The following is a 23,565-nucleotide window of genomic DNA, read 5'->3' as shown; positions in this document are numbered from 1 at the left end:
CAGAGTACCGTTTGTGACAGGTAATTCGTTTTGGGGCCCCCTATTTGCTTCGATATTTTCATGTATATGTGTATGTATTATACATGTCATATATACTTTTTTTTCACAGGTGGGTACAAGAGCAGACGACTTCTGATTTTGCAGGGTGGCTTCCCCTTGTCAGCGCTCATGGTAAGCTTTACTGAACTTTATTTTCCCCTGTTACCCGGTCTACAACGAGCAGTTCGCTGATTATTGCTGAGTGAACGGGGTCGAATGGTTAAGGATTAGTTTCTAGTTTGTCCTAACTGGGGTTTTGTCATGGGGAGGGGGGGGCGGACGGTTTTGTGTGTGTGTGTGTGTGTGTGTGTGTGTGTGTGTGTGTGTGTGTGTGTGTGTGTGTGTGTGTGTGTGTGTGTGTGTGTATGTGTGTGTGTGTGTGTATGTGTGTGTGTGTGTGTGTTTACTGACTCTTCAGGATGTAGCCTATAACAATATTCCCAGGCTCTCTCTCTCTCTCTCTCTCTCTCTCTCTCTCTCTCTCTCTCTCTCTCTCTCTCTCTCTCTCTCTCTCTCTCTCTCTCTCTCTCTTAAATTAAAGACGCAACAAATTAACATGTAGGAGGTAAACGCGACCAATTAGTCCCAGTTCGTGCCCAGCAAGTTGTGTTCAAAGTGATATATGAGGCGGGATTAACGAGATTTACCAGCTTAAGCCAAGGCCCAGTAGGGTATTCGGACACAATGTAAACAAACTAGTGTTTTATCCGAGCCTGATAGATAGCTTTACATTGTCCACTGAATTGACTCTGTCATTGATTCTCCTTCTCTCTCTCTCTCTCTCTCTCTCTCTCTCTCTCTCTCTCTCTCTCTCTCTCTCTCTCTCTCTCTCTCTCTCTCTCTGTAAAAAAAGGAGCATGCTGTGTGTAAATTCGCCACGACACGCGCACTTATGAGTTTACAACCCCACCCATGAACTGTTTGTAAATCACAAGGTGAGGCAATTTTGCTTCTCCCGTGTAAATCAGAGGCACTCTGTCTTCCTCAGGTCATTAAGGGTGATGGATGACCACGGTGGGAGCCGCTCCCATGATCACCTGGGAGAAAGGGGTTCCCATGGTGTATTCCTGGGAGACAGGAGCTCCCCTGGTGAGGTTTTGGTAAATTATAACGTTTGTGTACTGAAAAAGTTTGGTTAGCTAGGCGTAGGTTTGGCTAGGATTGGCTAGGCTTCAGCGTAGGTTAAGGATAGGCTTGGCTAGGCTTCAGCGTAGGTTAGGCTAGGCTTGGCTAGGCTTCAGCATAGGTTAGGGATAAGCTTGGCTAGGCTTCAGCGTAGGTTAGGGATATGCTTGGCTAGGGTTAGGTTAGGTTAGGTTAGGTTAGGTTAGGTTAGGTGTTTTGATTCTACTGGCAATAATTTTCATTTCCAGTACGTGAGTGAAGCATTTAGGTGCGATTCGAACAGAAAACGAAGCACTGTTCAAGAAAAGTTCGAACGTCGACAGTTGAAAGTCGTGTCAAGTGATTTTTTTTTTTTTTTCATTCATAAACATGGGGGTTTGGCCGTTGGATTAACGACCGTTTGGCGTTGTATATAAGGACGGTGCTTCACACGGCCGTAACTCACACTAACGAGGCAGAATTGTTCACTTGCATGAACTACAATACTGAACCATTGCTCATTATTTCTTTGTCAAATAAAGGATATTTGTTCTACGACAAGAAACAAGCATTAATGTTTAAATTCGAACCAGTTTTCAAATTTTCGAGGTTAATTTCATTTGGTTTAATTTACCTGGGGTTAATTTATCTGAGGTTTGTACAAATTTTCATGTATTCGTGACATTGCAAAGTGTTCATTAGCTCTTGGGCTCCGCCTGTCCAACCACTTGGGCTGGACGGTAGAGCGACGGTCTCGCTTCATGCAGATCGGCGTTCAATCCCCGACCGTCCAAGTGGTTGGGCACCATTCCTTCCCTCCGTCCTATCCCAAATCCTTATCCTGACCCCTTCCCAGTGCTATATAGTCGTGATGGCTTGGCGCTTTCCCCCTGAACTTTATATATTATTGGGCTCCGCCTTCCAATTTCAGACTTCTAAAGTACAGGATGAAGAAAAAGACTAATTCAAAAATAAGTCTGATTTTGTTATGCTTATTATTTCTTGAGTTTTTTTTACCCATAACTAAATTGTTTATTGTTGTTTAATGGTGAGAAACAAGTAATGAAAGGTACAATAGAAACAAGAAAGAAGGTACAATAGGTTCAATTATCACAATTATTTATTTATTCCTTGAAATAATACCCTGTTCAATTATAATTATTTCTTTATTCCTTGGATGAAAACTCTGTTCAATTATAATTATTTCTTTATTCCTTGGATGAAAACTCTGTTCAATTATAATTATTTCTTAATTCTTTGGACGAAAACATGTTCAGTAATCACAAGATCAGTGAGATTAATTGTGTCTGCACCCTGTGGACAGCTTGAACACGTCCTAGACTCGTCTAATTGCAAATGAGGGACAAGGTAATTAGGTTGTTGCAAGGAGGTGCCTTCAGTCCAAAGGTTAATTTATTTATTTTGGCGAAGACCTTAATTGTTTCAGAGCTCGTTGTTAGACGTTACTGTTGGTGATTCCCTCGCTTACTCGTTAACTCCCTTGTTCGCTCGTTCGTTAACTTATTGCATTAACCAGTTGAGATCTGGAGAGGCGGGGCATAGGAGCTAAAGCCTAACCAAGGCCCAGTATATCTACTTCAGCACACACACACACACACACACACACACACACACACACACACACACACACACACACACACACACACACACACACACACACACATACACACTGGAATGTGAATGGAAAGGATTAGGAAGTGATGTGGTGGAGGCTGACTCTATACACAGTTACTAATGTAGATATGATAGAGCCCAGTAGGCTCAGGAATCTGTACACCTGTTGATTGACAGTTGAGAGGCGGGACCAAAGAGCCATAGCTCAATCCCCGCAAACACAACTAGGTGCGTACACACACACACCGGGGGGGGGGGGGCTGAGTGGACAGCACTTGGGACTTGAAATCCTAGGGTCCGGGGTTCAATCCCCGGCGAAAGCAGAAACAAATGGGCAGAGAACCTTTCACCCTGATGCCCCTGTTACCTAGCAGTAAATAGGTACCTGGGAGTTAAACAGCTGTTATGGGCTGCTTTCTGGTGGGGTGGGGGAGGGAAAAAATAGTAACAGTTGATTGATTGACAGTTGAGAGGCGGACCAAAGGAGTAGAGCTCAACCACCCAAGCATAACTAGGTGAGTACACACACACACACACACACACACACACCCACCCACACACACACACCCACACACACACACCCACACACACACACACACACACACCCACACACACACACACACACGCACACACACACACACACCCACACACACACACACACACACACACACACACACACACACACACACACACACACACACACACACACACACACCCGTGTAACAGTCATCCTACCAGCGGCTTCAGACAGATCTGGCTCCCTCACCTTTTTTATACAGGATCTGACACGTGTGTCAGAGTTTGAAAAACGTATAAACGGATGAGAGGGTTTGGCCACTAACTCTGCCACCCCTTCCTCGGCCCCTCTGACACCAATTTCCTTCCCATCCATCACCCACGCTCCCACTCCAAGCTAAAAAAAAAACAATTTCTCCATCTCGCAAATGATGAAATCGACTTGAACCTCCGGAAGAAGATCCCCGAGGGTGTACGAGGACGAGGAGCTGGGGGTATGCTGGAGTCCGGGGCTACGACTCATCCAGCCCCTCGAGGTGGATGAGTCGTAGGGTAATAGAAAGATAAAGCGGTTTCGTTAATAGCTGGACTCGTGGCCACGGAGAGTCCGTAACAAGGGAGTCATTTCCCTGGCGTGTGTTGGATACTTGTGTATGTGATTGGGTGAGACTTCTCTCATGCATACGACGGCAGAGTTGCTCAATATGCAAGTGGCAGCATCTCTTTCATCTCGCTGGCCCAGCCTGACATGGTCTGACTCCTGGCAGAGAGGGAGGGAGGGAGAGAGAGAGGGAAGGAGAGAAGGAGAGGCAATGTCAGGACAGAGGTGGAGTGGATTGCAGAAGGGAAGATGCTGCAGAAGTGAATGATGTAGATGCCTGAGATGTGGATAGTGCAGGCAGCATCAGCAACATGTGAGGGGGAGAGAGGTGGTGAGAGAGAGAGTGGTGGTTAGGGAGAGGGAGTGGTAGTGAGGGAGAAAGATATTTAAACAACAAACCTTTGGCACTCTATGCAATATATCTCCCAATAGTCAACAGATGCTTCCTCTCACTTTCCTCCCTATCCCTCCTTCTACCTACCTACCTTCCCTCCCTGTCCCTCTCTACCTATCCCCTCTCCCTCTCCCTTCGTAACACTATTTTCACCTAATGTCTCCTATCTGCCGCCTGCGCTTGAGAATATAACGAATCAATCAATCTGCATGTATTACAATTTTTATTGCACATATAGGAAGGAGGCCATGAATATATATGTAGACTTTTTACCAGCATATATAGTGTGTGTGTGCCTGTCACAACTGTCAACCCTGTCAATATGCTTCTGTCAAGGTGGTGTTGACACAGGGGAGGTGAGTAAGACGCCTGATTGGTTGGCGGTGGAGGAACTTGTTCAAGGGCGAATGTTGTAGGAATGCTGTAGGAAAGTTACAGGAATGTCGTAGGAAAGTTATAGGAATGTGGTAGGAATGTTGCAGGAATGTCGTGGGAAAGTTACAGGAATGTTGCAGGAATGTCGTGGGAAAGTTACAGAAATATTGCAGGAATGTCGTGGGAAAGTTACAGGAAATGTGGTGGGAAAGTTATACGAATGTTGTCGGAATGTTGTGGGAAAGTTATTGGAACATCAACATATAAATAACATACAAACAAACATATAAATATATAAACAAGAGCAGCAGCAAAAACAATTGTTACACAGACATAATACAACAAAAATAACTTATATCAGAACTCACTTTTAATATTGCATAATTGCAAATAATTTCCTGTTGCATGATATTAGCTATCACCGGCGATATCATTTAGAGTGTTTTAGAAGCGTTCCGATTAAATAATTTTTTTCATGCCCTATATTAATAAAAATTTCATTATCTATATCTCATTTTTTTTCCTTTTTTTTGCATGCCCTATATTAATAAAAACCATTATCTTTATCTCATTTTTTCCTTTTTACAATGGCAATAAAATCAATCAGCTCATTTTCCCTGATTTCTTGCAATAAGTAAAAATCAGTTTGAGGTAATAGTTTAAACAACAATTCCCAATTTAAAAACTTTCCATCCTTGTCAAAATACATTAATTTAAGAGGGAATTGACCTCAATACAAGTTTATTATTAATATTCAACTCATGTTTATTGCACATTAGGTATTAATAACTATTATCACAACGATTCGGATTTAAAATGGCATATAATTAAAGAGAAACTGCGGATTATATAATTCCTGGAAATTGTGAGGAGGAAATGCAAAGCCTGTGAGTAAATAGCACTTGGAAAGTATATGAGGACTAGGAGCTGGTGTATGAGGACTAGGAGCTGGGGTATGAGGCCTAGGAGCTGGGGTATGAGTCCTAGGAGTTGGGATATGAGGACTAGGAGCTGGGATATGAGGACTAGGAGCTGGGATATGAGGACTAGGAGCTGGGATATGAGGACTAGGAGCTAGGGAATGAGGACTAGGAGCTGGGATATGAGAACTAGGAGCTGGGATATGAGAACTAGGAGCTGGGATATGAGAACTAGGAGCTGGGATATGAGGAATATTTACAAAGGATTGTACACGTTCATAGGTGATCACAGGATAATCACCTCTAGGGCAAATTAGCATAGGATTTGAGGATAACTGGTTCCAGTGGGTTAACAGCTGTTACTGTTTGTTCGGGTGCTAGGATAGTTGGGTTGTTTATGTGTCATATGTTCATCTTCTTGGGTTGGTTGGTTGGTATTATTCTGGCCGCGAGATTTGCAGGGGTCGGAGTTCGATCCTCGATGTGCCAAGTGGTTGGTCACATTTCCACTTTATCCGGATATTTCAACTCTTTTGTTCTCATATTCCTTCCTTCCCTCCCTCCCTAAATCCCTCATTGTCCGTTCTTCCCTCCCCCTTCTAGTACGCAAATAATTGTTACTGTTTTTCAACGACTAATTAGGGTTTTTAGGTAAAGAAGATGGAGAAATACAGGTAAAGGAATTAGTAGAGAAATGGGACATGTAGCAGGAGTTATAATGGATAGCAGGCGGACTGTCCGCCTTGCTGACACGATGGTATGACACCAGGCGGACTGTCCGCCTTGCTGACACGATGGTATGACAGCAGGCGGACTGTCCGCCTTGCTGACACGATGGTATGACAGCAGGCGGACTGTCCGCCTTGCTGACACGATGGTATGACACCAGGCGGACTGTCCGTCTTGCTGACACGATGGTATGACAGCAGGCGGACTGTCCGCCTTGCTGACACGATGGTATGACACCAGGCGGACTGTCCGTCTTGCTGACACGATGGTATGACAGCAGGCGGGCTGTCTGCCTTGCTGACACTTGGCGGGCTGTCCGCCTTGCTGACACCAGGCGGGCTGTCCGCCTCGCTGACACGATATGCAATGTATTTAGCAGCTAAGCTAACCTTGCTCTCTCAAAGGTGCGAGAGGTATATTTAAGCACATATGGATGTCCATAGATGAATTCTGAATAGCATTCTCCCCATACACACTCAGAAGCTTGCCTTCATGTTCTGATGGCCCGTTTCAGTGGCCTTGTTAAGAGATGGTGGGGGGGGGAGCATCTGTATTTCATCTTGAAATTATGTATTTGTGTTGGGGCTTGTTTCCCCCCATTCTCTCTCTCTCTCCCTCCACTCCCCCTCTCTCCCTCTGGGTCTCTCACTTCCCTCACCTCTCTCTTCGCTCCTACTCGACCCAAAAATAGGCACCTGGGGGCAGGATAAGTACATACTCTCCCACAATACCTAACCTGAACTCCCCCTCCCTCCCCTCACCCCCCCCCCCTGTAACAACTCCGATAGCCCATAAGGGTCAAAATCTCAGGCTGGAGCAGTAACTGTGGATGCTGAGGCCTGCTTAAGAGGCAAGAACGAGCCAACCAACCTTCTCACCAGGGTTCAGAGTCCTTATTCATAGTCACAATTAAAACTACTTTATGTACCAAAATTACAGGTGATTGTGGCAAGATAGGGCTAACCCACAGTGTCCACAAGGTCCAAATTATGTGTTAGGCAACTGGCTCAAGCAGCCAGGTTGAGTTAGGTCAAGACAGGGTTAATCTAGGCACATAAGGTCTATAACCTTAATACACTATCATGGGCTAGGGAGTCTTATGGACAAATTACAGCATCTACCGAGGGCAAGAAGAACCTAACCCACAACATCCTCAAAGTCGAAACTCCTTATATATTACTAGTGGTCAAGAACCTTACATCGTGTCCGGCTAAAATTGGGAGTTGAAGTAAAATAAGATTTAAATATATATTACATAGAGTCGAGATTCCCGGTCTTGTCTCCTTCCTTTCCGACCTTATGATCCAACCCTCCTTGTGTCAGTAACGATCTCTTTATTTATTACTTGTTTCTTCATTAGGGATTTAGATAATAATTCTTATAGGCAAGTCCAACCACTTGGGATAGTTGATATAGCGTCGGCCAAGCTTTTTGCAGGGCCGGCGTTCGATTCCCTATGGTGCAAGTGATTGGGTACTGTTCCTTAGGTCCCTGTCCTCATATCCCAGCTCATTCTCTTCATATCACAACTTATCATATTATAACTTGTTCTAATATCCCAGCTCCTTGTCCTCATATCCCAGCTCCTTGTCCTGATATCCCAGCTTCTTGTCCTCATATCTCAGCTCCTTGTCCTGATATCCTAGCTCCTTGTCCTCATAATCCAGCTCATTCTCTTCATATCACAACTTATCATATTATAACTTGTTCTAATATCCCAGTTCCTTGTCCTCATAATCCAGCTCCTTGTCCTGATATCCTAGCTCCTTGTCCTCATATCCCAGCTCATTCTCTTCATATCACAACTTATCATATTATAACTTGTTCTAATATCCCAGTTCCTTGTCCTCATAATCCAGCTTCTTGTCCTCATATCCCAGCTTCTTGTCCTCATATCTCAGCTCCTTGTCCTCATAATCCAGCTCCTTGTCCTGATATCCCAGCTTCTTGTCCTCATATCCCAGTTCCTTGTCCTCATATCTCAGTTCCTTGTTCTAATATCTCAGATCCTTGTCTTCATATCCCAGCTCCTTGTCCTGATATCCTAGCTCCTTGTCCTCATAATCCAGCTCCTTGTCCTCATATCCCAGCTTCTTGTCCTCATATCTCAGCTCCTTGTCCTCATATCCCAGCTCCTTGTCCTCATATCCCAGCTCCTTATCCTCATACCCCAGCTCCTTGTCCTCACATCTCAGCTCCTTGTCCTCATATCCGTTTCAACAACATATGGTCATACTGGTTCAGTAATTTCTCCTCGTAATCAACACACCACTAACACCAACACTCCCTCAACACACCCTTAACACCCTCACCACACCCCCAACACCCTCACCACCAACACTCCCCCCCAACACTCCCCACCAACACTTGACTTGGCTTGCAAGAACCCCTTAACGATATATAAATGATAATATATGTATATATGAGGCCAGAGTAGAGTCATTAATCTCATAACTTTAAGGAATTTTTACCAGCATAAATTCTTTAAAGTTTCCAGTTTCTCTTCTTTCTTCGAGACGAGAGTTGTGATAAGAATGGTTTATGTGTAGCTGGAAACTCTTCCGGATAGGAAAAAATATATATTTTCGCCTCTAAAGATTACGTGATTGAACAAATTGGTTATGGTCGGGAGAGTTGGTGGAAGTTGATGGTTGTTGGGGTCGAAATTGGTGCTTGGTTGGGGTAAAAATTGGTGCTTGGTTGGGGTCAAAATTGGTGCTTGGTTGGGGTAAAAATTGGTGATTGGTTGGGGTCAAAATTGGTGATTGGTTGGGGTCAAAATTGGTGCTTGGTTGGGGTCAAAATTGGTACTTGGGGTAAAAATTGGTGATTGGTTGGGGTAAAAATTGGTGATTGGTTGGGGTCGAAATTGGTGCTTGGTTGGGGTAAAAATTGGTGCTTGGTTGGGGTAAAAATTGGTGATTGGTTGGGGTAAAAATTGGTGATTGGTTGGGGTAAAAATTGGTGCTTGGTTGGGGTAAAAATTGGTGCTTGGTTGGGGTAAAAATTGGTGATTGGTTGGGGTAAAAATTGGTGCTTGGTTGGGGTAAAAATTGGTGATTGGTTGGGGTAAAAATTGGTGATTAGTTGGGGTCAAAATTGGTGGTTGGCTGCGGTCAAAAAATTGAGATATGTTTCACAGAGACGGAAATTAATATACCAACGCACACTGTAGTCGATATGGATAAGTACTCTGGAATGGTACCCCAATTACTTGGATCGGTAGTTAACATCACTGCCTAGTTGCAAATGTAGATAAGATAGAGCCCAATAAACTCAGGAACCTGTAAACCAGTTAACTGGCAGTTGAGAGGCGGGACCATAGAGCCGAAGCTCAACACCCACACACACACACATGGTGATTAAAGCTGTTTTTCCGATAGAAGATTGACAGGCGAGTCAGGCTGTCAGAATGATAGACAACAACAATTTTAGGTTGAAAGATAAACGTTTTGCACATTTTAATGTATAAATGTTGTGCTCTGTATATTGTGTATGTATACATGCTGCTGTGCTGGACATTTGTATGTATACAGACGATGAGTCACCATAACGGAGCTGAAGAAATAGTGACCAAACCACGGTTCAGAAGATAGTGAAGTGACGACGACGACGTTTCGGTCCGTCTTGGATCATTATCAAGTCTACACGACTTGCTAATGGTCCACAGGAAGGACCGAAACGTTGTCCTTGCTTCACTATCTTCTGAACCGAGGTTTGGTCACCATTCATACATATAGAGGCGTGAAGCTCATGCTATGAATTCACCTAGTCAATGTAAGTCAGACTTTGACAAGACTTAACTACTTTATTAAGTCTGAAATGTATTCCTTCAGCTCGGGGAAAGAATTTATTAACTAAATTATATTTTGAGCGAACTCGCTGCTCATCAGTTCTGAACGAGCTCATTAGGCCATTAGCTGCGAACGAGCTCGTAACTTCTTCAAGTCTGAACGACCTCGTTAAGACATGAAAAACTCGCGTACATTATTTGCTTTGAGTAAATAGAGTACTATACACTTTATCACTATAATTTCATTATTTGGATCAATATTATATCTTCTTTAATCACTATAATCTCATTATTTGGATCAATATTATCTCTATTTTAATCACTATAATCTCATTATTTGGATCAATATTATATCTATTTTAATCACTATAATCTCATTATTTGGATCAATATTATCTCTATTTTAATCACTATAATCTCATTATTTGGATCAATATTATCTCTATTTTAATCACTATAATCTCATTATTTGGTTCAATATTATCTATTTTAATCACTATAATATCATTATTTGGATCAATATATTCTTATAAGTCAAAATTCCTAATACACCGTAAATTTTCCTAAGTGACATTATCTATAGTGCCGATACCTTAACTACTGTAACTAACAGCCTAAGTTAGTGTAACTACTCAACAACCATGCATGCCACTCGCACTGTGAACCAGCGATCAACGACCCAACCACCATTGAACTTAACAAGCACTTTATCATGCCCAATTTATATCTATACAGCGAATTAGAAATCGATGTTAACAAGTAAAATATTTTGGAATATGATTCACTCGTGAGAGGATTTCTGCATCGCTCTGGTAATTATGTTAAAACAATCATCGAGGCTCTAATTGGATTATATTTAAGAAATGTAATTACAGTCTGTTGTTAAAATATAATTGGGGGTGTGGAGGGGTCGAATGGGGGATAGCTCCCCCTTTCCTTCCCTATTTATTTATCTAACTCCTTTACCCTTTGTTTTATTCCCTTTCACAAGAAAAATGGATTATTTCTTTCCATTGGGAAAAAATGGGGATGCTGGGCCCCAGAGACGCCCTCCTGAAGGGCCAGAAACATGTGACTATCAGTCATATGTGTAGCGAAATAAAGATGTCGATTCAATTCTGAATTTGTGAGCGGAGACGCTGTTTTATGAGAACGTATAAGGGCCAGAGGTGTGTGTGTGTGTGTGTGAGAGAGAGAGAGAGAGACATATATATGTCTCTCTCTCTCTCTCTCTCTCTCTCTCTCTCTCTCTCTCTCTCTCTCTCTCTCTCTCTCTCTCTCTGCCAGATGATTGACACTTCCTCACTGTGATAAGCATATCCAATTCACAATCCAAATAATTTATTCGTCCGCCTGTTTAAATTATTAATTGGTAAAATATATAATAGACTAATTATAATATTTGTCTGTGCTCACACCCAGTTAGGCCTACACATTTTGGGTAATATTATTATTTGTAGCATTTAGGCCAATGTAATAGAGATATGACGTCACAATCTTGTTAATTTGTAAATCACAATTTGCATTATTGTATTACAGTAAAAAAAAATTTTGCGTTTTCGTTACAAATTTGTAAAAGATTAATAATCCTGGATTACCGGTACGTTTTTTTTTACAATATATACAAATTATAATTTGAATTATACATATGTGCATAATTCATTGAGGCATACATATGTATAGATAATAGAGCTGTTACTCATTATTCATTTAGGGTGAAAATGGTGTATGAAGATAATTACTCACTGGATGAACAACGCTGTGATGATACTATTATTTTTTTTTTTTTAACAATTTGCGTCCGATATTCTCTAACATGGTAATTTGTTGAATACTTTTGATAAGTACTTTTGATAAGTACTTTTGATGAGTGCTTTTGATGCTTTTGTTCAATGCTTTTGTCGAACATTTGTGTTGAATGGATTTTTTTAATTCTTTTCTTCAATACATTTTTTTCGCTTATTCTTTGAATTCATTTCTTAAATACATTTGTTAAATGATTTTGATGAATACTTTTTTTTTAATACTTTAGTTGAATATATTTGTTGAAATACATTGATTAAATGGAAAGTGTTGAATGCATTTTTAATAGAGTTTTCAAATAGATTTACTGAATGCATTTCATGGCTAATTACAGTCTCAATAATATGAATATATTTTTAAGGCTTAATTCTAATTATTAACAGTACTTGTATGAACTAATTGTACAAAAGTACGAAGATGGGCTTTTGGATACAGAAAAGTTTCAAAACAATTTTGCTTTGTATCACTGAATTAGCCCAAAAGGTCCTACCTCTATCCTACACAATACCACCTTTCCATTCCCCTTTCCACCCTTTCTATCCTGTTCTCTTCCACCCTAATTCAGCCACCTCCCTTCTATCCCATCCCAAATCCGTACATTGCCACAATGAAGCAATCATTCAGGCGAGTATGGAAATCCGGCTCTGATTGTACACATTAATCTCGCCTCAGATATTCCGAGTAACAGCCAGTTCAACGCTGCGTCCAGCCAGTCAGTCAGTCAGTCTCTGCACTGACTGGTGAGAGATAGGAGGTGTTTAGAGATAAGGTGGGAAGAGAGCCTTTGGGTAGTCATATACCTTCTTGTATATGCATAAATATATAAACATTATAACCTTCTCCTGACTCAGGAAGGTCATGAGAGTGACTAACACTAGAATTATTAAAGTATTTATTATATGTTTAAGAATATTCATATATAATAATTATTTAATTAATAATTTAGGGTAAAGTTAGCAATTAAGGCTTCAGGCACTCACCAAGGTAACTGAAGAACAGAGACACTCTCGCCATCAACATGATTGCCATCCCGACCCGCAGACCTGTAACATTGTAGCAACATTGTAAAAAACATTGTAGCAACATAGTGACAAAACATTGTAGCAACATAGTGACAAAACATTGTAGCTACATAGTGACAAAACATTGTATCAACATAGTGGCAAACATTGTAACAGTGTAGCAACATGGTGACAGACCTTTAACAACATTGTAAAAAACATTGTAACAACATTATAGCAAACATTGTAGCAACATTGTAACAAACATTCAACCAACATTATAGCCAGCAGTGTATTTTAACATTGTGACAAAATCTTGTAAAGTTGTAGCTCAAATGTTCGAAGCTTAGTCCATAGAGTTTTATCGTTTGTTCTATCAAATGATTTAGATATCAGCGAGAGACCTAATATATATATATATATATATATATATATATATATATATATATATATATATATATATATATATATATATATATATATAATATACAAATCAGATCGGGTAGACGTGGTAGAGCAACTGGGGTAGATGGTAGATTTGCGGTCAAGGGGTTTCCCAGCACTCATATGAAACAACCTATTTGAGGGGTAGACCCGGGAATCACCGGGTAACCCTTCTAATGAGTTTATATATTTCTGAATTATATATATATTATATTTGATTATTTATATATTTCAAATCCAACTTACTCTCGCACCAGGGTTCAATCCCGCGATAGCGAGCGGGAACCAACGATAGCGAGCGATAGTCAGTAGTCAGCGATAGCGAGCGGGAACCAACAATAGCGAGCGATAGTCAGTAGTCAGCGATAGCAAGCGGTAGTCAGTAGCCAGCGATAGCGAGCGGGAACCAGCGATAGCCAGCGATAGTCAGTAGTCAGCGATAGCTAAACGCAGTAACAAACTCCTCCACTACCACTTTCAAACATCCATTGTCATTCGGAACTTATACAAAATCGAATCGCGTTCATAAATATGTTTTAATGTATCCACGGGCCATGGAGCCTGTATTTTAGTGGTAAAAGCCGCAGCAAAAATCGCTAATATGGTGGTCATATTTAGCCAAGAAAGTTATGGTTGAGTCGTACGCCAGCCAACTACTTCCAGCGCTGCCTGAAATATCGAATGCGCTCGGAAACCCTCTCTCTCTCTCCCTCCCAAAGGATGAGAATTTATTCACGTGATTCACATTCACGAAGGGATTCATTAGCGGTGTTTATGGTTTATATTCTGCGTCGCTGCTTTAACTTTATTCTATAGGACCATTTTGGATTGTTAACATCACCTTGTGAACAATTTGGGAGTTATAAGTGGTTAACTGATTTATTTTGTGTTGGTGGTTAACACGATTATTTAATTTTGGGTTATAATATTTAGTGAAGCAAATCCACAAGGGTCGTGATGGGGATTCGAACTTACGTCTGAGAGGATCCCAGATGCGCCTTAATCGATTAGGCCACGATATGGTGAAGTCTAGGGCAAAGAGGTAGGACAGCTTATTGACACAGCCCGAGTGCATGGGGGGAATTGTGTAAAACTTTGGTTTGTGTCTCGGAGAGGCTGCAGGATCCGTGTGAGGCCAGTGACGCTCCCGGTTGCAATTCTTTTTCCCATGTCGTGGCCTAGTCGATTAAGACGTGTCTGAGATCCTCTCAGACATAGATTCGAACCCTTCATCACGGCCCTTGTGGATTTGTTCATTTGATGCATCACGCTATTGTGATTTCTGTGTGTAATGTTTAGTGGTTAGAGGTGCATAGAGTCTAATAGGTAGTTAATCGTGTAGTGTATATTTGAGATATATAGACAGACAGTAAAAAAATTTTCTGTCTGTCTGTCTCTCTCTCTCTCTCTCTCTCTCTCTCTCTCTCTCTCTCTCTCTCTCTCTCTCTCTCTCTGTCTCTGTCTCTCTCTGTCTCTCTGTCTCTCTCTCTGTCTCTCTCTGTCTCTCTCTCTGTCTGTCTGTCTCTCTCTCTCTCTCTCTCTCTCTCTCTCTCTCTCTCTCTCTCTCTCTCTCTCTCTCTCTCTCTCTCTCTCTCTCTCTCTGTCTCTCTGTCTGTCTGTCTCTCTCTCTCTCTCTCTCTCTCTCTCTCTCTCTCTCTCTCTCTCTCTCTCTCTCTCTCTCTCTCTCTCTCTCTCTCTCTCTCTCTCTCCTAGACCAAAAAAGTCACAAAAAAGAGCCAACAGAGACAAAAAACACAAAAGAGAAGGAACAGCAAGAGCAACAAGGTTTGTGCTAGAGCCAATGACAGCCTCTATTGCTTCCCGCAAGCAGAATTCCCATATATTCATTTTCCTTAACTCGCCTCAATGCTTTATGCATATTGAGCGGCAAAGAAAATGGAGTTCTTGCAATTAGCCAAAGCGAGCATGAATCGCATGAGTCAGTTACGACTCCAATGACCATGAATAGTCGTTTGAGATAATCGCAAGAAACTTCGCCTCAGGGTTTGTTTTGGCTCTATATAAGTGTGTAGCGTTACTCTCTACCACTAGTGTGTAGCGTTACTCTCCCACTAGTGTGTAGCGTCACTCTCCCACTAGTGTGTAGCGTTACTCTCTCCCACTAGTGTGTAGCGTCACTCTCTCCCACTAGTCTGTAGCGTTACTCTCTCCCACTAGTGTGTAGCGTTACTCTCTCCCACTAGTGTGTAGCGTCACTCTCTCCCACTAGTGTGTAGCGTCACTCTCTCCCACTAGTGTGTAGCGTTACTCTCTCCCACTAGTGTGTAGCGTCACTCTCTCCCACTAGTCTGTAGCGTTACTCTCTCCCACTAGTGTGTAGCGTTACTCTCTCCCACTAGTGTGTAGCGTCACTCTCTCCCACTAGTGTGTAGCGTCACTCTCTCCCACTAGTGTGTAGCGTTACTCTCTCCCACTAGTGTGTAGCGTCACTCTCTCCCACTAGTGTGTAGCGTTACTCTCTCCCACTAGTGTGTAGCGTTACTCTCTCCCACTAGTGTGTAGCGTCACTCTCTCCCACTAGTGTGTAGCGTTACTCTCTCCCACTAGTGTGTAGCGTTACTCTCTCCCACTAGTGTGTAGCGTCACTCTCTCCCACTAGTGTGTAGCGTCACCCTCTCCCACTAGTGTGTACCGTTACTCTCTCCCACTAGTGTGTAGCGTCACTCTCTCCCACTAGTGTGTAGCGTTACTCTCCCACTAGTGTGTAGCGTCACCCTCTCCCACTAGTGTGTAGCGTCACCCTCTCCCACTAGTGTGTAGCGTCACCCTCTCCCACTAGTGTGTAGCGTCACCCTCTCCCACTAGTGTGTAGCGTTACTCTCCCACTAGTGTGTAGCGTCACCCTCTCCCACTAGTGTGTAGCGTTACTCTCTCCCACTAGTGTGTAGCGTCACTCTCTCCCACTAGTGTGTAGCGTTACTCTCCCACTAGTGTGTAGCGTCACCCTCTCCCACTAGTGTGTAGCGTCACCCTCTCCCACTAGTGTGTAGCGTCACCCTCTCCCACTAGTGTGTAGCGTCACCCTCTCCCACTAGTGTGTAGCGTTACTCTCCCACTAGTGTGTAGCGTCACCCTCTCCCACTAGTGTGTAGCGTTACTCTCTCCCACTAGTGTGTAGCGTCACTCTCTCCCACTAGTGTGTAGCGTCACTCTCTCCCACTAGTGTGTAGCGTCACCCTCTCCCACTAGTGTGTAGCGTCACCCTCTCCCACTAGTGTGTAGCGTCACTCTCTCCCACTAGTGTGTAGCGTTACTCTCTCCCACTAGTGTGTAGCGTTACTCTCTCCCACTAGTGTGTAGCGTCACCCTCTCCCACTAGTGTGTAGCGTTACTCTCTCCCACTAGTGTGTAGCGTAACTCTCTCCCACTAGTGTGTAGCGCCACTCTCTCCCACTAGTGTGTAGCGTAACTCTCTCCCACTTGTGTGTAGCGTCACTCTCTCCCACTAGTGTGTAGCGTCACTCTCCCACTAGTGTGTAGCGTCACTCTCTCCCACTAGTGTGTAGCGTCACTCTCTCCCACTAGTGTGTAGCGTTACTCTCTCCCACTAGTGTGTAGCGTCACTCTCTCCCACTAGTGTGTAGCGTTACTCTCTCCCACTTGTGTGTAGCGTCACCCTCTCCCACTTGTGTGTAGCGTCACTCTCTCCCACTTGTGTGTAGCGTCACTCTCTCCCACTTGTGTGTAGCGTCACTCTCTCCCACGAGTGTGTAGCGTCACTCTCCCACGAGTGTGTAGCGTCACTCTCTCCCACTAGTGTGTAGCGTCACCCTCTCCCACTAGTGTGTAGCGTCACTCTCCCACTAGTGTGTAGCGTCACTCTCTCCCACTTGTGTGTAGCGTCACCCTCTCCCACTTGTGTGTAGCGTCACTCTCTCCCACGAGTGTGTAGCGTCACTCTCTCCCACTTGTGTGTAGCGTCACTCTCTCCCACGAGTGTGTAGCGTCACTCTCCCACGAGTGTGTAGCGTCACTCTCTCCCACTAGTGTGTAGCGTCACTCTCTCCCACGAGTGTGTAGCGTCACTCTCCCACGAGTGTGTAGCGTCACTCTCTCCCACTAGTGTGTAGCGTCACTCTCTCCCACTAGTGTGTAGCGTCACTCTCTCCCACTAGTGTGTAGCGTCACTCTCTCCCACTAGTGTGTAGCGTCACTCTCCCACGAGTGTGTAGCGTCACTCTCTCCCACTAGTGTGTAGCGTCACTCTCTCCCACGAGTGTGTGGCGTCACTCTCCCACGAGTGTGTAGCGTCACTCTCTCCCACTAGTGTGTAGCGTCACTCTCTCCCACTAGTGTGTAGCGTCACTCTCCCACTAGTGTGTAGCGTCACTCTCTCCCACTTGTGTGTAGCGTCACCCTCTCCCACTTGTGTGTAGCGTCACTCTCTCCCACGAGTGTGTAGCGTCACTCTCTCCCACTTGTGTGTAGCGTCACTCTCTCCCACGAGTGTTGTAACACGGGTTAGGGTTCCTCTCTCTTTTTCTTCCTCCTTTCTACTCCCTCTACCCGTATTCTTACTTTTATTTCTAAACCAAGGGACTCCAAAACTTTTAACAAAGCCAACTCCACGCCACGTGGTCCTAAGACGATTGACCGACTTAGGATTCTACACCCAGTATGACGTGACCTAAGCTCTGAACAAAACCCTAGAGTCACCTCTGCTGCCACCACCAGACCAGTAATACAAGAGCAATGATCGAGGTCTGGATCGATCACGCTAATTAATCAACCTAGGGGCTTGATCCCCACTATAAACGATGACCTTGAGTGTGGAATAAATTACACGGTAATGATAATTCCGATTCGATGTTAGAATCGGCGCCCAATGCAACTCTGCCTCGTGTGGACCACGTGACCAGGACAAGTATACACATAAAACACATGGAAACAATAAAATGCAAATTAATAACAAATTTAATTTATTAAAAGAAAACTAAAACAAAATCTAAATGTGTTCACTCCCTATCACTTTAACACTCCCTACTTGACCTGAGTGGCAAATGAGAAGACTATTTCTATAATTAACAATAGCAACTATACCTTGGGCGACCAGCTAGATGTCTTGGGGAGAGGTAAGATGTTTGACCTCTCCCAGCTGCTTCCGTGACCCCACTGATTTTTCCCTTGTCTCGTCTCCCCCAGACAGAACATTGTATCCTTGCGCCTAGTCAAAGTTCTACCCAGTTACTAGCAAGGTTTAAGTTATAACAATTAAACTCGGTTGTACTTAATTGATCCAGACTAGTTGAATTATTTTACTGAAATAAATTACACAAGCCTCTAACGGCAGAGCTGTTCCCGATCACAAAAATGGTTATTAAAACTTTGAGAAATATTAGACATGTCAACCCTGCTGACCTATGACCGCCGGTCACTCCGCCTCAAAAGTTAGATCTGATTCGTGACGTCACTGATGGTGACTTAAACTCAATAATTAGAATACTCTTGATATTGTATCCAGTACTATTATACAATACAATTTTAATGCAAAATGAATAAAGGCTAATTTTCTCTAAATTACTTGAATACTATAGGATGATTCATTATACGCCGTTATGAACAAAGCGTCGGTTATTTCCACCGCGAATTCCCCTGGGGGTCAGGTCACCATGCGGCTCAGCTTCCCATTCTCTTTTGTCGATAAACCACTCTGGATAATTCTTACAACAGCCTAGTTTGTTACAACCCCCCCGCACAAGCACTTAGTAAACCTTGTTAATTTGTTAAAATTCACGAGGTTTAGTATCCAAACCCACAATTCAACTCATGCCACAAACAAAAGCTAACCTAACTAATAAAATTTGACAAATAATAGTCCAACATCATAATGAACATGTTCATATTTCATAAATTTCTCAGCTGTCAACTGACAGCAATCCTCCAATATCAGGAAACATACATCCTATCCTTACTGACATAGCTAAATAACATGTCCCTACTCTACCATCAAAAACTAGCTATTAAACTCTCTTGGCTCTTCACTAGCCAAGTCCATGTGTCCTCTAGAGCCGGCCACACCGTGCTCAAACATAAACATTAAAGTTATAAGTTCAGACTGAACTTTCAGTCATCCGGGAGCGTACTACAGAACTATCAGGTACACATCCGTGTACTAACCACTCCCCATCAATGTCAACCTTGACATGTTAAGGAACACACCTAATGTTTATTACATGTATCTAAAAATAAAAAAAAAATTCCTATACTATATCACAGGTTTCAGCTGACTGTACAGCCAAGTGTTCTCACTCACTAGAAGTGTCAATGTTTATATTGGTCCGCCTCTCCTGTGTTCAAACATTCTGAAAAAAAATAGCACAACATAATTTTCCATAACCGTTTGTTCTGGGCTGAGACAATTACACAGGGGCTTCGATTTTGATTACTGACCAATTTATAGAGTAAAATTCATATATTATACTAGAATTATTATTTTAAATCTGTTTTTCAACATTTATAAAGTATTGTGATTCTAACTCTGTTTTTCAACATTTAAACAAAAGTGTCCAGATGTTCTTTACACAGATGTTCAGAGCCAACTTTGTTGTTTTGTATCAATTGTTCATATTGAGTAAACAAAAAAAAAAAATCGATGCTGCTGGATGCTGAATGTAGTCGCTGACGATGACGGTGTCGATCTTGCTTCTTCTCATGTGTAGACATCAATACCTGGTCCTCTTGTACTCCCATCCGGTACTCCTGAATGACGACAGAGTGTAGTAGAGCGGAGTGCCAAGTGACAGCTGTAGAATACTGTTACTTCGGCCATTAATCTTGCTCTCGACAGTCCACACGCCTTCGTATCAATCACAGTTCACACGGTAGTCTTGATGTTAAACTTGTCGCAGATGACCACAGCAGAGCAGGACTGGATGTACCAACGGTGTCTCTTAGCAGGAGTGGTGTCAGAAGGTCGTAGAGGCGGGTTGCTTGTTTGCAGAACAGGTGAATCTCGTCTTCCATCATTGCTCACGTCATCTCAGGCGTTTCTTGATGTCACCAGGTTACTAGGCCGTAAACACCAACTGTGCATACCCTCGTACCGCCGACTTTAGGCCAAAGGAGACAATTTTGCGACCTTCTATTGGCGAGTCCCGGTACTCTGTAGGGAAACCGTGCCTTCCACCTGTGACCGCCTTACTTCTGCTTTCTTGTTACTTCAGATGACGTAATCATTAATCTTCCGGCGAAATTCTTGAGTACTGCTACGTGCTTCCATTTCTTGACCTCTCCTCCAACACTGCTGGAATGGCTGCAGTCTTGATGACGCAGCAGGTGGGTATTGGTGATCTCGAGACAGCTACCCCGGCGTTGTATGGCACCTCCGGTGACTGCTATAATGTGGACAGCTCGCTGGCCCTGACAACCTCGTTAGTGACGTGAGGCGTCGGCCGGGTGACTCTTGGACAGTCACTCATCCCCAAAGTAACTGATGTATGGGTTACTGGGTCTAGTGGGGGGAGGGCTTTGTGTAACGTGCCTCCCCCCTCGGTCTTTACAGACAAGGGTTCACGTGTGGCTGGAACAACTGGGTCGGCGTACCAATCAGACCTGGGAACAGACAGACACAACACAGCGGAAGCATAGATATACTCTGGGTTTGGTGGAGGTGGAACCCCAGAGCACGGTAAAAGTTGCTACCTGAGTTAAGTATAGACATAGTACAACTCATTGCCTTTACAGGAAAATCTAATCAATACTAAATTATACTAACTAAGGAAGTTACTTTACTGTACAGCGCGAGATCTCGTCACCATAGGGTGGCGAGACTGCACCTGACTACTGATGAGCGATGACAGAGGGTCATCCTCATCTTCTGACTCGTCGGTGAAGCCATGAGTCAGCACTGCTGAGTCAGGAACTAGACCCGCTGAAGGCAGTTCTAATTCCTCTCTAGCATGATAATGTTTCAATTTATTCACGTGAATTGTCCTTTCCACCTGGTCCTCGAACACTCCTTTTATAACAAGATTAACCGGCCCCGCCCTTTTAATTACTCTATAGGGTCCTCGCCACCTCGGAGCTAGTTTCCTGCTCTGATTGGCGGGCGCAGCCTCATTCACTCTCAATACGAGGCTTCCTTCCTTCAACTCAAGAGGGCGCACTTTCTTGTCATAAAAATGAGCATACCGAGTCCGTGCCTTCTTGGACGCTTCAGCTGCAATATTCCATGCATTTCTCATTTTTCCAAGGACCTCTGAAGGATAGTCCTCCCCGTATGCAACATTATGTCTGTTAAGCAGACCTGACGGGAAATTGCATGAATTACCAGTAAACAAATGAAGTGGTTGGGTGTTAATTGATTGGTGGATGGCAGTATTCAAGGCGAACTGAACATAGGGTAGGTGTTCATCCCAGGTGTTTGCATCATGTTCAGCAAGGATTGCAAGCATATCCTTGACTGAACGATTAGTCCGTTCCGTCATTCCGTTTGCTTGTGGGTGGTAGGCCGTTGTAAAAGCCGAAGTTGTCTCTAAAATCTTACAAACTTCTCTAAATATATTCCCATTGAATTCTTGACCCCGGTCAGAGACTAAAACTTTAGGAGGTCCGAATACAGTAACGAACCTACGCAAGAATGCATCTGCAACCGTACGAGAATCCTTCTGAGGTAATGCAACTAGTGTAGTGTATCTAGACAGATGGTCAACTAGTACCAACACATATCTATTTCCTGAATGACTGTGGTGTAAATCAATCAGATCGGCCCCCACACGATCTAACGGTTCGCGAATTTCAGGAAATTCCTGAAGTGGGGCTTGTACCTTAAGGGTGCCTTTCCTCCTCTGGCAACGAGGGCACGACTTCACGAAATTGATTACCTCAGAAAGTAATCCTGGAAAATAAAATAGAGACTTTGCTTTTAAGTGTGTTTTAAAGATCCCCGGATGCCCTGCAATTTTTGAAGCATGTGCAAGCTTCAACGCTGATGACCGCAACGCGTCCGGAATAACTAGCTGAAATACTGCCCTATCATTCTGGCTATTAACATAATACAGGACGCCCTGTTTCATTTCAAAATCATGTATAGGTAAATTCTTTTTCTTTTTGGGGTATTTTCCTCCCTCTAAATACTCAATAATCTCTTTCCATCTAGACTCGCTCATCTGGTATTCTCTCATTTTATCTGATGGAATGGTTTCAATATTTTCATTAATCTGCATTGCCGCTATATTTCTACTTAGCGTATCTGGCACAACATGTGCTGGACCAGGCTTGTACAAGATCTGGAATGAGTGGGCCGAAAGTTCGTGAGACCAGCGTGACATTCGTGGGCATTTCGTTCGCTTTTTAAATATATGTGTTAACGCTCGATGGTCTGTGTAGATTACAAAATGCCGCTGAAATAGGTAAGGCTCGAAATACCTAACTGATTCTACTACTGCCAGTGCCTCCCGATCCGTAGCTGAATAACGAACTTCAGGTCCTTTGACCTTCCTACTGAAATAGGCTACTGGATGGGGTAAATTATCTGCGTCTCGCTGAATTAAGCACCCGCCAATAGCAATACCGCTGGCGTCAGTGTGCACTTCCCACTCTTTCTCAAAATCAGGAATAGCCAATACCGGTGTCGTGATTAGTTGGTCTTTCAGTTTGCGATAGGCCTCGTCATGTTCTGATTTCCACACAAACTTCGCATTTTTCTTTGTCAGATCAGTCAGGGGTGCTGAAATGCCAGCGAAACCTTCAATGTGACGACGAAAATATCCGGCCGCCCCCAAAAACCTACGCACGTCCTTTGCTGTCCTTGGAGTAGGCATGTCAGCAATGGCGCGGCAAGAATCTGGGTCAGGTCGGATACCGTCTGGGCACACCTGGAACCCCAGAAATTTGAATTTCTGAGCCGCCAAGGTGCACTTCTGAACATTCAGCCTGAAACCTGCCTGATCTAACAACTTCAAAGTCTCAGTCAAGTCCTGTAGGTGTTCCTCAAACGTCCTGGAATATATCACAACATCATCCAGGTACGCTAAAGAATGCCTACCCAGTACCGGACTAAGGATAAAGTTGATGGCCCTCTGAAACGACGAAGGCGCTGTCTTCAAACCAAACGGCATCCTACGGAATTGATAAGTGTGCCTACCATCCGAGAATGCTGTTTTTTCCCTATCCTGTTCTGCCACCGGAATCGCCCAATACGCCGATTTTGCGTCAAGAGTTGAGAAATACTTAGCAGCACCAAATTGATC

The 23,565-nt window shown here is 43.4% G+C and overlaps 1 protein-coding gene across 1 annotated transcript in view; it reads right to left on the bottom strand.

Moving 5' to 3' along the window:
- LOC123769194 (zwei Ig domain protein zig-8) overlaps nt 1–23,565 on the bottom strand; it is a 166,183-nt gene that overhangs the window by 46,347 nt on the left and 96,271 nt on the right. The window contains exon 2 of the mRNA XM_069310011.1: nt 12,890–12,952. Coding sequence (XP_069166112.1) covers nt 12,890–12,938 — 49 coding nt within the window. The 5' untranslated portion in view covers nt 12,939–12,952. The remainder of the gene's footprint in view (nt 1–12,889; nt 12,953–23,565) is intronic.

The sequence above is a fragment of the Procambarus clarkii genome, chromosome 66 (assembly GCF_040958095.1).
Source record: "Procambarus clarkii isolate CNS0578487 chromosome 66, FALCON_Pclarkii_2.0, whole genome shotgun sequence".
NCBI lineage: Eukaryota > Metazoa > Arthropoda > Malacostraca > Decapoda > Cambaridae > Procambarus > Procambarus clarkii.
The sequence above is the reverse complement of the archived record's forward strand: the minus strand, read 5'-3'. Positions and strand labels throughout refer to the sequence as shown.